Here is an 18,308-nt window from a genome sequence, read left to right as displayed (position 1 = left end):
ACATACAATTTTGCTTTTGAGATCTCGCCAAATGCCAGCTGAAATCACTGCAAGATTCCCCTTGCTTTTGTCGTGCTTTAGGTAAGGTCCAAAGGACAAGGTTTTCCCTTTTCAGGCTAAACTGTGGTGGATTATGGTTAGGGTAGGAGCATCATCTTTCAGTGCTTTACAGTTCTGTGTAAAGACATTAAGATACCCTGTGTAAGTTGAATCACATGTAACATTGCTCCATATAGATAGAAACAACATCAAATAGGTATGATGATCTAGAGGTCTCTTGGTCTCCCCGTATCTTCTAAATAGTACTTGTGGAGGATGCTAAGTTACAAGAATTTTGTTCAGACATTTCAGCATGATTTACTTATTTTTAAATCACACCTCCTTCACTGTTAAAGAATTAGCTGGTTTCAGTATAGCTCAGGGTGATTAATCTAGAGTTTTCTTCAGCTATTTTTGCTCTGGTGCTGAACATAGCTAAAACAGCTGGAGCTGTCAGACAGTTCTCCTGTCGTGTTTAAAATTAAGCATGGCTTACTGCCCCAGCTTGAAATGGAAAAGATAAATGCAGTAAGTAGCTCTCTGTAGAAATGTAAGTGTCCTCTACACAAATGTTTTATTGAAATAGTCTATTATGGAAACTATTACTATGGTGTAATTTTCTTAATCATCATGGCCAAAACGGACTTTTTATAATTTTGTTCATTTTTTTCCTTCATAAATACCCTTTTTTGGGAAATATTTTGCTCCATGAGATTGTGAAGAGGTATTTGCATTAATTTCCTATGCCTCTTCAGTTTTGTCACCATTCTTCTTCTCTTAGCATGCAAATGACTGATTAGAGGCATTTATGAGATAATGAAATAGTTTAAAAATGCAAATATTTTTCAGTGATGACCTGGCTCTATCAAAGTTCCTAGGAGGAAATGAAAGATGCCTACATTATTCCTGTGAATAAAAGTTGCCCTGGCACAGCAATACTTGCAGCCCTCTGACTCGCTAATAATCCCTCATTGCTAATTTTGCAGTGCCAAAGAATAGGTCACGCGCACATCGAGTTTGCAGTGGGTGTGGGATACGAAAAATGTCGTGCAGAGTTAATACCTTCCCGTCGCTGCCTGTGCTTATCAGATACTGGTTTTATTTCTGTGTGCACACGCATGCTGAGGGCTGATGGTTGGAAAACCTTGTTGTTTTGCGCGGAAGCCGTCGCACTGCCTAACCAGGTGCTGAAATTACACAGCTGGAGGTGACGCTTTCTGTCTACTGGAAGGCACTACTTTTGCAGCTGGCAATCTGCACAGCAGAAAGCCTGCTGTCAGCCTGGTAATAAAACTTTCAGGCTTCATCTGTTGGTAGACTTGTTGCTTTAATACGGACACATGTAGTAAGCCTTCACCTTAGCCAACTTGACAGAAAGAGCCTGGAGCTGAGAGTGTTACAGTTTTGTAGAAAACTGGAGTTATACAGGGACATCAGCAGCTTTTAAGAACTTAAGAAATAGGTGGGTGGCACCCAGCACAAGTTCAGGATAAATATTTTTATCGTTAGGGTGCTGATGACAGAATATTATTTACTTTCTACCTTTAAAGTACTGGCTGATGTCTGCTAAATCCTGGGAGTCATGAAGCCACCTCAGAGGGGACATCTGCTGCAGAGCAGCGAGGGGGCTGGAAATGGAGCAGTTTTGTCCTCAGCCGCTCCACGAGCCAGCGAAGGGAAGTTCTGCTCTGTTTCAGCATAAAAAGAGGTGTCTTTGTGTGCAATACTAAACTAAAAGTGGAGCAAGATAAAAGATTTGTTTGTTTGTTTGTTTGAGACACCAAAAAAAAAGGTGATTGGTAAATAGCAAATTTAATTTTATCTGAAGTGGTAACGTTACTCAGCAGACAGAAATGTATGGCTCCATCCAGGATAATCTGTAAAGTGTGTTCTTTTACTCAAGGCTTATCTTTACTCTAAATCTCAGGATTTTTTACTGGCTTGTTTAATTGTTTCTATTTTAGATAAGTCTGAACGAATCAATATCAAAACCCAAAGCGTAGGAAGTAGCAGTCATGGTTTTCAATTGAGTTATCTTAAAACAATGTTGCAACCACTCAGGGGCATTTTTTGTTTCCATTATAACTTTGATCTCCTTTACTTTTAGGAGACAAAAATAGAAAGATTCATTAGCATTTTAGTAGAGGAGGGCTTTGAAGAAATACTGGGCTTTAGAAATTTGCTGTAATAACCCTTAAATGCTACAACAGCTGCCTCAGCTGGATCAAATGCTTGAAGCACATGTTTGGGGGCATCATGATTATTATATCTTTTGAGATGTGTTTAAAAGGTGCAGTGATATGAGAGGCATATAGCCACAGTATGGCTCTGAATCGCGAAGCATATTGTTTCTCACTAGGTTCTGTTTCCAATTGTGGTTTTGTCAGTGAAATCTGGTTGAGAGAGATGGGGTTACAGCTGCCGGACTGTGCTGGTGATCCCTGGCTAAAAGTTTCCTTTAAGAAAGAACTTGTGTAGCTCTCTTAAGAAAATATTTCATTATATAATGTAACTCATTACACTCTTTTTTAAAAACTGCTCTTTTTTTCTTTGTTGATAACCAAAGAGCTTGTGGCTTGGTTTCTCTGAATCTCAGGTTACTGAAATATCACATTTAGATAAAGATGCTAATTTCTAGTACAAATAGAATGTGTCTCTCATTTTCTGCAGGGTCTATTCTTTAACATCACCATGTGAAGTAAAAACAAAGAGTTCATAAACATTAAAGAAATGATACTCCGTGACAGTTCCTGCACTCTCTTTCTGTGCCACAAAAGTGAAAACTCTTTCTTTACAATTCTAATAGTTGACCAAACAGTTGAAAGTTCAAAGCAAAAGTCGTCCTGAGAAGCATAGAGAAAATCTTTAGGAACAGCTTTCGTAGTGAAAAAAGACTTTTCTTTTAACAATTGTCATGTGAAATGTATTTTTCCTGAAGTTGGGACCTCTCTTCATGCACTCAGATCATGTATCTGTGACAAAAGGGAGTTCCTACCTGTCTTCAGCCATGCTTTTGGGCTTGTTGGACCAAACCAATATGGTGTGCATCCCTTCTGTTTGGGGGCTGTTGTAGCAGCAGCATCTCATGTCTACGCTGATGAAGCCATTAGCAGAATAACAAGGTGGTGATGAAAATCCCAAAGAGGGCATAGTGCCAGCCCTTCCTTGGGTTTCCATGGTAAGGGGTATCTTCTGCAATGCAGAAATGATTCTATAGAACAAAGTTTCAGTGCTCTGCAACGTTGCAGAGAAAAGTAGTAACTGGCACAAGGTGACACTTTTGTCTCTGGGAACAGCATTTTGATGCTTTTGAGATCTGTGATTGAGTTTTAGTGTACAAACATATGGTGTGCTCACAGTGCCAGGCACTCATCTTTTTTTTTTTTCTTTTTTTTTCTTTTTTTTTTTTTTTAAAGCATATATTAAAACCATAAAGTTTTATAAAAGATTGTACCTGGAATTTCTGCTTTCCTTCTCCTTTCTGAATAATTTCAAAGTTTTCCTCTTAACCTATTGCCTGGAAACTTTATTTCTTTTCAGCATAAAATGTGAGACTCTCCTATAGTCACTTGACTCCAGGCCATGGTGCCTGTGGAAAACATCAGGGGAAGTGAGATATGGCAGCACTGCCCTGGCTATCTTTCTCAAGGATTCTCTTGAACAAGTTTTTGGAAGAACTAGCATTAAGAATTATAAGACATTTGTTTTGCTTGGCAAAGGGAAAAAAAAGAAGAGGTGGTTCTATCTGGGCTGTGTAGTTCACCTATAAAATCTATATTAAATAAATATCTTTGAAAAGTACTAATAATATCAGATCAGTACCAAACAAAGTCAGCTTGAGCCATAACACTTGGACAGGCTCATAACACGTAATGGGCTCATCGGTTTGTGTTCAGCACAAACACATCCTGATGGGAGGCAAAGTAAATTCATCATTTTGGTATCTGTTATTGTTTTGTTTGGAAGCTTTACTTTTCTGTTCTGCAGCAAAGCTTTTTTTTTTTTTTTTTTTTTTTTCTTTCTGTCTGAGCTGGAAAGTGCTCCAGCCCAAACTCGTTCTGTCATTGTAATGGTAAATGCTGGATGAGATTTACTTTTCATATTCAGTGCAATAAATCATCTCCTCTGCAACACAGGTAGCTGTATACTTTAGATGCAACAATACCAACAGTGATGGTAAAACAAATGCTTCCCTAGAAAACATTTGAAAAGAAAGTGAATAAACTCTTCTCAGACTCTTAGCTCTGAATAGAGGCAGGTGCTCTGAAAGTAAGCTGTTCATATATTCAATGCAGTTACAGTGGTGACTGACTCCACAGAAAGAAAAGGGGTGTATAACTTTTACTGACACCGCTGGGTGCATGGGACAGAGAGAAGATCTGCTTCCCGACTGGAAATTCAGCTCCTCTTCCACTTCCTTCGCAGTTGAAAGCTGCAGCTGGGGGAGGGTTTTCCTGACGGATGGAGAGGGGCTCGCTTTAACACCCCTTCTGTTTGGGCACCTCATGCCCTGTGACTTTTCCAGTAACTGTGTGCATAGAAAAGGGAAGAGATGAAAATATGTTGTGCAGTTCTACCATCTTTTCCAAAGGATTTTCATAAAACAAGGTCATTCAAACCAGCAGCCGGTGTGACACCAGGACCTACCCGTGGACCAGCAGGTCCCATGGCCTAGAGCTCCTTGACTTGTAGGTGGGACCATGCCATGATACAAAAATATAAAATATTTTTAGAAAATTAAACAGCATGCAACATTATTTCTTCAGCTATGTAGTATACTTGTATTAAAATAAACTCAAGTTTATGGGTACCTCATATGAGCAATAAAAAAACCCAGCTAAGTGCATATGTAAAATGTTTTGTCTGCAAACAGGTAACTGCAGGTATATGCCAGATATCTCTTAAAATATCTCTTTTCTTCATTTCTCAGTTGTACTCATCATACAACTTAACAGACATAAATATAGCCTACATTTCACACAGATACACAGAAAATCTGTCACTATTGTTTGATTCCCTACAAACAGGATTTTACTTTCAACTTTTGCTTTTAAATGTAGTCTTAATGTAGCCACACTGTATGTATATGTTCCTTCAGAAATCAATGTGTATCTTCTCTAAGCGAGATTTACTTCCAGAGGGTATTGCTTGAATTTTAACGCTTTGGTACACTGAAATACAATGTGCCTATTGTTTTCTGAGTATTATAACAGTGAAAATAAAAAGCATTTCTATGGGCCAAATGTAATGTCTGTGATTAAAGGTGGTGTTCTGTTGCTCAGTTAGGTATTTTCAATACAAACTAGTTCCTGTAGAAAGCAGTGATAAAAGCATATTGACATATGTTGGTGCAGGTATGTCTTTTAACTCTCTCACAGCTCGGCTTCTAAAATAACAATGTAAGAAATGGTTTCGCTGGAGGGAAAAAAAAAAGCTTTTTTTTTTAACTTGCAGAGATTTTCCTAACATTCAGCCTGATGCTTTATAGTTCTTCCTAAGCTTCTTAGCGCTTACATAGCACCTTGCAGAAGTGGCCAGTTGGGTACAGGTTGCGTGTTGCATTTCTAGCTCAGTCACTGCTGTTACTTCTGGGAAAACGTGAAGCACCGTGACAGACAGAGAGTTTGGCTTTTTAACAGTCTGTTCATGGTTCATTTCTTCTATATACAGCAAGTGGTGATATCGTTTAATTTAAAGCTGGATGTAGAAAGCAAGAGGTGTTGTTTGTTGCACGTGTTCTGCGTACCTCTCTAAAAAGGAGTTTCTGAGCTGATGAGTTGCTGGTTTATTCTAACAGAAACCAGATATCTATCAGGGATAGGGCAGTGATAATTTTTAATGAATATCATCAAGAATTCCATATATCCAGATGCCCCTCCTGTTGACAAATATTTCAGTCTCTGGTCTTTCAAAAACATTAAAAGAATAATGCGAAGGGAGTCTGTTTGTCTTCCCTGAAAGATGTAGATAGGTTGGAAGACATTTGTATGCTTGCTAACAGGGAAAAAAAAAAAAAAAAAAAAATCCCTATTCTTCAAGTAATTACTATTTTCTGTAAAGGGAAGTGAGCCAATTTGGAGGTAGCTTGAGGACATGGACCTATACCCAGAATCACAGGCGGCTGCATCCTGACACAGTACAACTCCAGGGAAGGAGCCACTGTGTGCTCTCATCGCGGTGCTCCGGGAGACGTTTATTAATGCAGTCTGCAATACTATGGCTAAGGGAACTGTTCAGGCTCATCATGAAAAAATTTGGTCATTATCGAAGTTTGCACTGGGACTTGCTCAGTATCTCTTTATGCTAAAGCAGTTATCTAGGCTGTAGTTTAAGAAAATACAGGGACAAAGTCTGCATTTAAATAATGGCTCTTGGTAGCTCTGAAAGAGCTGCTACTGGCGTACTCTGAATAAACAGCATTTTTAAGAATCACTTTAATAATTTAAAAAAGCCTCTTGGTGTTTTTCTGCTCTAGCTAACGATGGCTGTGGGCTGTGTTCCCCGCAAAGGTCTCCATGCCCAGACATTTCCAGATTCTTCCTTTTCTCTTGGTTAGGACCATGCTAAAAAATGCCAGCCTCCTGACATGAACACAGCAAAGGACTCGCTGGTGGCAGCCAGGTGGGCAAGCCCTGCAGAGCCCCAGCTCCCCTGGCAAGGTGTATACGGGGAGCCAGGCTCTCCCAGCTCCCTGTTTCATGGGGGGCTATTTACACCGTGGCTCTGGATCCCCAGGGTAAGTTTGGCTGCATCTGCGCAATGGGGGACTGCTCTCCATGCAACAGCAGAGAGATGGAGGTGATGGATGGAGCTGATGGTCCTCCGGGTCACGCTTGGGCAAGGCAGGCTGCTGCCAGCCTGACTTCAGCATCCCCCATCTAGGGGAAGGGGAGTGCCTGTGTGTGTGAGTGCCTACCAGAAGAGCAGCCGACTGCCATGATGCGGATGAATGATGTATTTCTGAGGGGAAAGAGAAGCAAAAAGGGGGCAGAGCATGTTGGAGGCGGGCTGTGGCGTCAAACTGCCTGTAGCACCTCCCAGGTGGGGACAATTGCCAGCATCACCCTGGGTTTACTCTCTGTGCTGCTTTCCTAGAAAGACTTTTTATTACTTTATTTAAAGTTTGCTTGCATTTCACTGACAAATGCCCTTGCTACAGCTTTATCAATTAGCTTACACAGCCTGAGGGATGTCAGACTGTTGCTATCAAAGAAGAGCTAAGTCTCTGTTACGGTCATGGCTGGCTGTTGGAGAGATGGCAGAGGATTTGGTGAAAGCCTCTCCAAAGCCTGCAGTGGAGCTGGAGAGCTGGCATCGGCCAGCAATCCAAGGTGTGAGTGGCCCGGGGCTGCAAGCAATGCTGTCCCACACATAAAAGTGTTTAAAAGCTGAAGGAGCCTCAAAAGGGAGATTAAAGACCACAGAAATTATTTAAAAGTCCCTTTGAAGTACTCAATAATGTATAGGCTATATCACTTAACACCAAAGGCTGAAAAAAGATACAAGAATAAGAATTCCTGTTCGAATCTTGAGGACCCCAGGATGCCTGTGAGGACAAGTGTTTGGGCTAGGCGGGTGGTGGGAGTGAGCCCGTGGTGGGGATGGGCAGCGGGATGCCTGCAGGCGTGCGTGGCTTTTGCACCTCCACGACTGCCCCAGCCCCGCTGGGCAGGCACGGACCAGCAGCCCCGCTGCAGCACAGCTCGGCCAAATGGTGCCCAGTGCTGAAATATGATGAGGGGTTTTTTGTATTGTTGGTAGAGTTAGTTGAAACATTTCAGGCTGTGCCTTTTGGTGTGTGTTTGGTTTATTTCTAGCTTGGAATGTATGTCTGTACAAACATATAAATCAATGCCAATTTTAATCTTATTGTTCAAAACCTAAATTAGTGTAAATCTGACATTATTTTGCCTCCAGAAATTAAAATGAGTTGTTTCAGTTGCCAAATTAAAACCGCTCATCAGCCAGCCACCTAACAGGAGAATATTTTGACGTTGGAGGGTCGGCCTTTCCTTCTAGGAAAATTACAGTGGTGCAGTTGATACACTGGAGGGAAGGATGCCGTCCAGAGGGACCTTGACAGGCTTGAGGAGTGGGCCCATGCGAACCTCATAAAGTTCAACAAGGCCAAGTGCAAGGTCCTGCACCTGGGTTGGGGCAACCCCTGGTATCAATACAGTCTGGGGGATGAAGGGATTGAGAGCAGCCCTTCGGAGAAGGACTTGGGGGTCCTGGTAGATGAAAAGCTGGGCATGAGCCAACAATGTGTGCTCGCAGCCCACAAAGCCAACCAAATCCTGGGCTGCATCAAAAGAAGCGTGGCCAGCAGGTCGAGGGAGGTGATTCTGCCCTTCTACTCCGCTCTCATGAGACCCACCTGGAGTCCTGTGTCAAGCTCTGGAGTCCTCAGCACAGGAAAGACATGGACCTGTTGGAGTGGGTCCAGAGGAGGGCCACAAAAATGATCAGATGCATATGGAACACCTTTCCTATGAAGAAAAGCTGACAGAGTTGTTCAGCCTGGAGAAGAGAAAGCTCTGGAGAGACCTTATTAAGGCCTTTCAATATATAAAGGGGGCTTAAAAGAAAGAGAGAGGGTTTTTAACAAGTTCTGTAGAGACAGGATGAGGGATAATGGGTTTGGACTGAAAGAAGGTAGATTTTTTACGATGAGGGTGGTGAGACATTGAAACAGGTTGCCCAGAGAAGTTGTGGATGCCCCCATCCCTGGAAGTGTTCAAGGTCAAATTGGACAAGGCTTTGAGCAACCTGATCTAGTGAAATATGCACTGGCCCATGGCAGGGGGTTGGACTAGATGATCTTTAAAGGTCCCTTCCAACCCAAACCATTCTATGAATCTATGGTTTTGCCAGAACATTCAGTCCCAGCCCTTTGCTGGGTGCTGTTAACTAATATCTGTGCTGTTCTCCAGACACTTAAAACGCACTCTGTCTTGTGTGGCTTTCTCTGGATACAAATGTGTTTGCAGTGATTGCTTCTGCAGGGAGGTTTGTGAGCTGTGCAGGCTGCAGGGAGCGAGCCGTGGGGCTTTTTCTTTCCTCTCTGTGTCTCACAATTCAGTGGACACGGGCTGTGAGCTCTGGGACCACCATGATCCTTCAGGCTCAGGGGACAGCATTTTAAAGCTTTTTATTTCTTTTCACCCTTCACTGAGCGTTACTCAACACACATTTCTGCACTCCTTTTGCCATGCTGTTAGCCCAGCAATCAGCTCCCCGCCTCATTGAGCTCAGTGGGAGCTGATACAAAAGTTTATTAATCTGAAAATGAGCCCTGGCAAGACGAAGAGCTGGCAGAGCACTAGTAAAACCCCTGTGTCTCACCCGAGTGTGGTCCCCATTGCAAGTCCTCCTCAGTTTTGCCACCTTGTAGCTCCCCACCTCGCTAGAGCTGGCTCCTACTTGGTTGGAAGTGGCGTCTGTTTTAAGCAGGAGGGAGGTCCTATGCCCACCTGCTCTTAATGTGCAGTTGTGGGGATGCCCCAGGTAAACTTGAAAATGGAGGTTGCCAAGTTCACTTCCGAAATGGAAAACAACAACCAGTTAATCACTCTGTATTACTTATTTTGAAATTTGGTTTGTATACGCTGGCTGTTTTCACTGCTGATTCATCTGTGATGAAAGCTCATATGGTAGCACCAAACAGAGAACTGTAGCTTTTAGCTGGTGGAAAGATTATAGATCTCCAGATGCCTTGGCATCTGGTGAGATGTGTGTAGCATTTTGGGACTGTCCTGGAAATATAGTAACCAGACATTTTAATTAAAAATATAATTACACTCACATTTTTTTCTCTTATATTACATGGATTCAAGCCAACAGGTGCTTTTATTGTGAATCTGAGAGCTAGAATTTATTAAAAGCTTGGCTTTCAAATAATAAACCTGCAATAGTGGATGAATTCCACAGCAAAATATTCCACTTGGAGCTAGGGGATACATCAGGCCCTTTTCATTCAGTCATCACACTTCTTAATTTCCATCGGGTTTAGGATGGACGGCACCTTTTGTGACCCAGAGCGATCCCAGGAATGCCTGTCTCCAGCAGCAAATCCCCAAAGCATTCACCAAACCCGAACTAGGAGGCTCACAGCCTTCCTGCAAAAGGAAGACATCGACTTGATATTTCTTTCCAGTCTCAGACCACTGTCATTTGGATCTGAGCCTCATTCTAGACCAACCTGGGAAATAACGCCATCACTATCACCGAAGAAAGTATGTTGCAAAATCCCCAGAGTAGTTTTTATTTAAAATGTTACTATCATAAAATTCCAGACTATGAAATGAAGACCTCACATTCACATTCAAACCTTACCCGCCCCCCCCCTTTTTAAAATATATAGATACCTAATCACAAAACATAAAACATGCTGCAATGATACAAATATATTTTTTTGATACGGAAATTACAGTACATTATAAACCATGAAAACAAATTGAGGCACTAGACTGTACATCAGCTCTGTTCTGCACTGGCTGTGAAGCTGATAGACTCGTTTTCAACAAACAAAAGAATATTCTCTTTGTTTTGTGAACATAACTTTACGGGTCATATCAAACAATGTGCTTTGTTGTGAGATGTCACCAGGGTTGCTGGTTCTTTCAGAACCACAACGCACCTACACAACACGTGTCGCTGCCACAATATGAAAAATAATCATTTTATTGAATGTACAACTCAAAAAAAAAACCCAAAACATCGGTTATTATTAAATAAATAATTATTCCGTCCAGTGGTTAGTTTATACTACACTGCATTGGTCATTGGAACAAATGAAGTTTAATAAATAATGCACGGGAATGTCTCATTTACGCCTCCGTTCGTAATTCTGTGCTATGCTCCTTTCAGAGGATCCTGCAAAAAATGAAGCAGAATGAAGCATGTGGTACAGCCTTGCATAAACCCCAGCAAGCACAAGGAAACACCAGAGACCTGCAGCCTGCTGGGTCACCGCTGGACCCCATCAGAGCGTTTGGACCCAAGATGAAGGATCCTGACACAGCCCTGAGCTGTTTTCATTTGGTTTTACCCCTCAGCCTACATTATCCTCCAAGAGGCTGAAGGTCTGAGCAGTGCTTTCTACCTCTCATCTATCGAGCTGCTTGAAGCACCATTAACTCGGAGCCTTTTTACGTTCCAGTAATCCATCTAACTGATGGGATCTGAGCACTCAGATCAATTTGTGGGTAGAGGCTTCCTGCATTGACGTGTCCACCTTCTGTCCTGCCGAGTCAGCTATTTGCCAGGTTTAAACCCTCCCTGTCCCCAAGCCCGGCACACAGTGATACTTTTCACTAAAATCTGCAGCAGGAGTTAAGCAAAGCTTGTGGACCAACCACAGCCTAAAATAGTCTTCAGTAACATATTTAGCATTTAGTAGCAGTAGATCTCTCCTTCTTGCTCTTTTAAAATGGGAGGAAAACCCAGAGAGCCTTTCTTGGGCAGAGCCTGACCGTAGGGTGACCAGAGTCATCCTTGCTCTGACCCCAAAGGGAGGATTGCTGTCACGGAGCGCATGCGTGCCTGACTATCGCACGCAGTGCACAGCTCGTTTGGGAGGATTCAGCCCTGCATCCTGCAGGGAGCTGGCATTTTGGATCAGTGACAGCTTTAAATTAACAAGACTTCAATTTTCGCCAGGCTAAATGCAAAAATGAGTTGAGCTTTCTTTCTCAATACGGATTGTTATAGTATCTTCACTGTACGTGTGACTGTTTTCTAGCTTCTACCTGGACCGTTCATCCGACAGACCGCAGCTTGGGAGACAGTCAGTGTCAGACCCCGTTTTACCAAACTGGGAATTGAGACACCAGCATGCTGGTACTTGGCTTTGACACACGAGGCTTTAAATCAGCACCACACTCACCCCAGCAGCGGGGCGGTGTGAGCTCCTGTGCATTGCCAGGGGACTCGGGGGCTTTCTGCGGAAGAAGAAAACCATGGCACCAAGGCACGGCACCAAGAAAAGGTCTTGCCCAGTTAAATATCTTTCAGCAGGGAGAAGTAAGGACAGTCCTAGCACATACTCCTGATCTTGCTTTGATTACACAGGCCTTAGGACCTACTCCTCCAGAGGAGCAGAAGCAACTTCTTACCATTTTCTTCTCAGGGAATCGGGCAGAAAAGCAGTGAATTCTAGATCTACCTGTCAGGCAGGTATTACATAGCCCAACAGGGTAAAATTTCATTATTGCCCTTTGTTACAAATACCACATAACAGTATCTTGACTATACCAGCAATTTTGAAATTAGGGCAATAAAAATCTTTGCCTTTTTTAAACATTTGCTGTATTTTACATTCTCATATTAATGTAAATGTAATCCCAGTGGAAATCAAACCCAATTTATTACTTCCAGGCTATTTACTTTTGTGATAGCAGATATATTTACAGGTATTATGCATTTAATAGCTATTTTCACCACAGATAAAATTGTACAAAATTATTCGTGATACATAGCAATTTGCAAAATGATGCAGAGAGCAACATTACTAGTCTGAACAGGGTTTAATTGAAATAAAAGTTACTGACAACCATAATTGCAGAATATAGTTCACAGCATGTATCCACATAATATAAAGGTGTCAGCTAGTAATTTAACTTTTATCATCCATTTAACAAAACAGTGAGAACTATTTCAGAGACATGAAATACATATTAGGTTGGGGTTTTTTTTATTCCTATTCTGGGGAATTAACTGACACTTCATGGTTCACAGTGAGGGATTTTCTCAGTACAGCCCTATAGCACAGGGAAACTAGAGCTACTGGCACTCTGCGGTTACCCATAGGGGCTGTGCACATGAGGGCGGAGGATTCTGCCCTATATGGACGCTATGGGAAAATAACACAAATTCACAGTATCAGTTCGAAGCTTAAAATGCTTGTTGCTATTATTTTTTTTTTTTTTCTTTTAGGTAAAAAGGAAAGCTGGAAAAGGCTAGCAATGTTTAACAGCTTGACCTGCAGAATGAGGTGGTGTTAATGGCAGATCTCTGCTCTTCCACCTTCTGCTCCAACTTTGAGGAACAATGATCTCCAGAGACAATGAAGATATCCCTTTACCTGGGGAGATCTGGATTTAAATGAGCTTTACATTTTCAGGCTATGAATTTTTCTTGATGTGTCAGTAAAATTTAGTTTTTTCTTGCATTAGCCCTTTGGGTACCAGCAGAACATGCTGCTGGCGAGGACAGGGCAGTAAGGAAAGTGCCCTGGGGACTTCTACCTGACCTTGGCTGCAGTTCAGACCAGCCTGATCATCTCAAGCATTGGAGTGAAGCGCACCCTGAAATATCTTGGTTAACAAAGAAAATCCCGATTCTTTTTCAGAGAACTCTGGGTCTACACTACATAAAGACTGCTTCTTCCATCCACTGGGAGAGAACAGAGGCAACAGAATGAAGAGACTGTATATTACCGAGTACCAAATTTAGTCATATACATACCAGAATTTAAAGATCTTTTGCCCATAAGTCCAACAAAGGAGTCTGTTTTATGCCCTGAAAAAAGATATATTTGGGGGTGTTTTAATACATTTTAAGTAGTCAGGCTTTTAAGATAACGTGTTCTTGCAAGGAAGAAAGACAAACTCCAAAACTGTTCATCTCACAGACTGGTTGTTCACACCACTCAGGCAATGGAGAATGATCATCAGTCTGACTAATCAGACTAAACAGGTTAGACCAAGGCACAGGCCAGTTAGTTGACAACTTCTCATTAACTCAGATAGACCTTTTGTTTTGTGGGTTTTTTTTAAGTATAATGGAAAAACAATGGCCAATAACTCATTCTTACTCCTCTCCCAGCAGAATTCCTACTGATTTCAGCAAATGCACAAGAACGCAGTGTCTTGGTGCAACCTGCATCTATGTGATCATAGAATCATAGAATCGTTTAGGTTGGAAAAGACCTTTAAGATCATCCAGTCCAACCATTGACCTACACTACCAAGTCCACACTAAACCAATCAAGGGTAGACTAGACTAAACCATGTCCCGAATGCATCTCTTCTACCTGTTGGTGTTTTTTTCTGTAACGTGGAAGAAAAATCTTCCTCGCAGGTCAGGCAAAGCCCTTACTGGAGAGGAAGCCAATGGGACTCTATGTCTGGACATGTCTGAGCTAGACAGTCTGGCTCTATTTTTGGAATATTTATGAGTTCAGATATTACCTCCCTGTCCCATCAGTACTCCTCAAGGCACTGGATGTGTAAAGGATAAATTACTCCAAGTTTTGGCCTATGTATCAGATACAGTGGTAGCTATATTTTCAGATAAGGAACAAAAAGGAACCATTCTTCTCTCTCTAAGCTGACTTTTGAGGCAAACTTAGAAATTTCCCTTTGGAAAGGATTTTGCTTGGCTAATTCACCTACAAAACAAGACAAATGATCCTCAGACCTCACAGGTATTAATTCAAGCTGAAGCAGTTTCAGAAAGCTATAATTTTTTACTTTAGTCAGCAGGTTATTTGGCATGAGCTTTGTATCGGACTTTTTAATTGGTCTTCCAATACATAATCCTAGTGATAAAATCTTGTGGCTAACAGAACACCAGGACAGTTATTGACCTCTGTGGACAGAGGAGGTTTCACAGAATGCAAGATCATTTTTACTTATTAAAAGTCTTCCAGCTCCTGATTTATCTCATCTTCAGATAAATTCAGAGAATAAAGCTATCACTGTGCAGAACAAGGTAAAACCACACTGCTGATATCATCTCCCGCTTGGTGTTACGCAGAAGCAAAGCAAGGCACGCTTATCAATGGGGCAAGGTACGCTTGTTCATATGGTAGCACATCATCAATCTGCCCCTGCTGCGAGCGGGCGTCTGATTCCCACCCAGACAACACCGAGAGCACAGATACAGTATCTCGCACGTGATGACATGGGCTCTCCCGTGGAATCATTCTCAGAGATTTGGGAATTCACTACTCTAATTTTCCAGATTTTGCCATCTTAATTGCTCCTCTCCAAGTGTGGCAGTAAGCCTGCCTTGCCTATGAGAAAGGCTTACAGAATTCCCCCCATGGGAAATTAGAGAGAGCTGCAACATCCACACATTAATGTGGATTGAAATCTCAAAGCTTGTGGCGGCTCAGATGAGGCACATGCTCACGGCTGCACTGCGGGGGGTTCAATCCTTTAACAGAACATTTTTCCACCACCGGTGCTGCCAGTCCTTAGCTGAACCCAGTCACCTTCTAACTAATCCCCTCAAGTACACTATTCCCTACTTGAATATCTTCTAATAATTACTTAAAATATTAGTATTTTTTTAACTTACTTTTGTGAGAGATCTGGCCATATCCTGATCAGAAAAGGAAAGGAAAGAAGAAAAAATGAAAAAGAGTTGTTGAAGAAGGACTGGCATATACAGATGATGCTACTGCAATGCTTTGAAGAATCAAATACAGAAACTACCCTACACGTATTCCATTTAAGGGAAATTAAGACAATCATTTACAACTGCATTTCTTTTTGAATAGACTACAAAATCTCATTTCAGCTAAACCCACACAATTTAGATCTGTTTAGCACCAAGTTGCTTTGAGCAATTCTTGATGCAGTAAACACGTAGAAAACATGGCAATAATTGTATACACAACCAATTTCCACACAATCTGGGGACTGTGCAACTCAGTGCACATATTTCGTAATATGTGCAATTCAGCAGCACATGTGCCCGACCTGTGAGTTGTCGTGATACTCCTTACTGGTATTTATGTGCTGTAATTGGTGTGCACTTAGCACTTTAAGGTGGAGCCCGCTCTTTTCCAATCGGTGGGTTTACCTGATATTAAACTTGGGGGAAAAAAAAACCAAACAACCCGAAGCTAAAACCAAACGATTTGCATTGCAACTTTTGAGAAAGGTTTAACGCCTTAAACCTGAGCGACAGCCGCTGTACGGTCTGGAGCGGCACTAGGAGAGGCATGCAGGAAGGTGTGAGAGGGAGCCAGCCCCCCGCCCCGCTCACCGGCATCCCGCTTGCCCATGAGGCCGAAGAACTGCTGGGGCCGGGGTCTCCGGGCCATCCTCTGCAGAAAGTGCTCCAGGGGCAGCGGCAGCTCCTCCTGCGGGACGACAGCACCGGCGCTCAGCGCGGAGCCCCCGGGGGCAGCGCCCGACCCTGACACCCCCCAACCCGCACCCCCACGGGCAGAGCAGTGGCCGCCGGGGCTCACCTTCACCTGGTCACCCTCAGACCAGTCGGACCAGTAGCTGAGGTCATCGGTGGTGCCCATCTCCTGGGCCAGCACCTGCGCCGAGGCCAGGAGGAGCACGGCGAAAGCCAGCGGGAGTTTCATCGCCGCCTCGACGTCCTGCGGGGGCAGAGGGTGAGGCACCACGCCCGGGGACCGGCACGCACGCAGCCCTGCACGCACACCCACCCACCCCGCTGCACACCTGGCCACCCACCCACCCCGCTGCACACCTGGCCACCCACGCACCCCGCTGCACACCTGGACACCCACCCACCCCGCTGCACACCGGGGTGCACGCTCCCGCACACACACAGGCATGCACGCACCTAGTTACACACCCACCCCCCCCCCCCCGCCACGCCCCGACTGCTACTTACACCTCTGGATATACGCGCACCCCACACATATAGACTCGTATGCAGCCAGATGTACGCACAGACAGATGTGCCCATCCAGAGGCACCCCTCCACATGCGTACATATGGAGTTATACATACACACACACCCTCACATGCAGATATACATCCAGATATTCACGCCTTCACACGTATACGCGCTCACCCAGATACTCACCTGCACACGCATATCCAGGTCCATACACATCTGGTTACAAACTCACAGCCCCTCACGCAAGCAGCTACACAACCTAGATGCACACATCTACGTAGAGCTACAGCTCGCCACGCACAGAGGCACGCGTGTCTAGAGGTGCACACACACATCCCTCCGCACACCCAGATACACACATCGGGACAGGCACAAAAACATCCTTGCACATATAGAGACACACACGTGCGGACACGCAAGCATGTATAGGCACCCCCTCCCATAGACGCACACACATATAGACACCCCCCCCCCGCACATGCAGATAGGCAGACACATAGAAGTACACACGCACACACCCTCACAAACATATAGGCAAGCGCATCCTCACGCATATAGGTACACACAGACGGACGGACGGACGGACGGACGGACGGACACGCTCCCGGAGGCACACGCACCGTCTGCACCGGCGAGGGCGGGCGCTGCTCTCGGTGCGCATTGGCCGTCCGCGGGAGCGCTCCCCACTTTATATACCTGCAGACGGGGAGGGCCGAGGCAGCCTCATTTGCCTAAATGCAATTACCCCCGGTTTTATCGTCCCAGCCCCGTGACAGCCCCCGCCCCGTCGAGCAGCCCCCGCCCCCCGCTCCCGCTGCCGCTCCCGCGGCGCCCGCCGGAGGTGCCCGGGGCCGGGGACCGCGGGGCGGCCGGGCGGCTCCCCCCACCCCCCCACCCCCCCCGCCCCCGCTGCAGCTCCGGGCCCCCGGGGCCGGCCCGTCCCGGCCGGGGCCAAGGCGCGCCCCGGCGGCGGGTGCGGTGTGGATGCGGGGTGCGGCTGTGGGGTGCGGCTGAGGATGTGAAGGTGCAGACGCCGCTTTTCGGTGGCGTCCCCCCCTGCTCCGCTTCCGCCCCGAGGGGAGAGCTGCTTTCCGCAGCCAGCGGCACCGCCGGGAGGGCGAGCAGCGGGCGGGGGACGGGGGACCGAGGGACAGCGCGAAGCGGGGGGCGAGCCTTCGGGCTCCTTCCCTCCCCGGGTCCACCCTCCCCCCTGCCGCTGCTGGGGCAGCCCCGGCCCGCCGGGGGAGCGTGCTGGGACCAGGAGGGAGGGAGGCACAAAGCCGAGGAGGGCCTCGTCCGGGGGGGTGCAGCGTTTGGGGAGCCGGGCACCCCGGGGCTGGTGCGTGTGCTTTGCAGAGGGGCTGCCAGCGCAGGGCCGCAAGCAGGCACGGCTGGGCTGGCCGCTCTGATGGGGCGAATGCCTGCGCTGGAAATGAGCCAGTCTCCCCAGCAGCACATCTCCGCTTTCATCCTTCCCCTATGACAGCTTTGCGTTGCTGCTGGCGTTCGGCTAGGATGGCCGTTTAGGCTATTTTTTCCATTTCACAGTTGTTCCAACCTATTTCTCCAAAGTCAGTTGTGCACGAGGGTTCTCAGTTAACCTTGGTGGTCCCTCAGCACCTGTGTTGTCATGGTGCAAGGTACCACAGCCTAAA

At 45.1% G+C, this 18,308-nt stretch overlaps 1 protein-coding gene across 2 annotated transcripts; it reads right to left on the bottom strand.

Annotated features, from left to right (window-relative positions):
* Window positions 1-10,864: 10,864 nt before the first annotated feature.
* Window positions 10,865-17,183, bottom strand: TAC1 (tachykinin precursor 1). Of its 2 annotated transcripts, XM_075706058.1 has the most exons (6): window positions 17,172-17,183; window positions 16,247-16,384; window positions 16,039-16,135; window positions 15,346-15,369; window positions 13,507-13,560; window positions 10,865-10,914 (listed from the first exon to the last, which is right to left on the bottom strand). In XM_075706058.1, the coding sequence occupies exons 1-6, from the start codon at window positions 17,181-17,183 to the stop codon at window positions 10,865-10,867; spliced, it is 375 nt and encodes a 124-aa protein (XP_075562173.1). The 2 variants fall into 2 exon arrangements, with proteins under 2 accessions (XP_075562173.1, XP_075562174.1); XM_075706059.1 differs by lacking the exons at window positions 13,507-13,560; window positions 17,172-17,183 and having other exon boundaries at window positions 16,247-16,369.
* Between the last annotated feature and the right edge of the window lie 1,125 nt (window positions 17,184-18,308).

This window comes from Pelecanus crispus, chromosome 2 (assembly GCF_030463565.1).
Source record: "Pelecanus crispus isolate bPelCri1 chromosome 2, bPelCri1.pri, whole genome shotgun sequence".
Classification (NCBI taxonomy): domain Eukaryota; kingdom Metazoa; phylum Chordata; class Aves; order Pelecaniformes; family Pelecanidae; genus Pelecanus; species Pelecanus crispus.
Note: the sequence above shows the minus strand (reverse complement) of the source record. Positions and strands in the feature narration are given on the sequence as shown.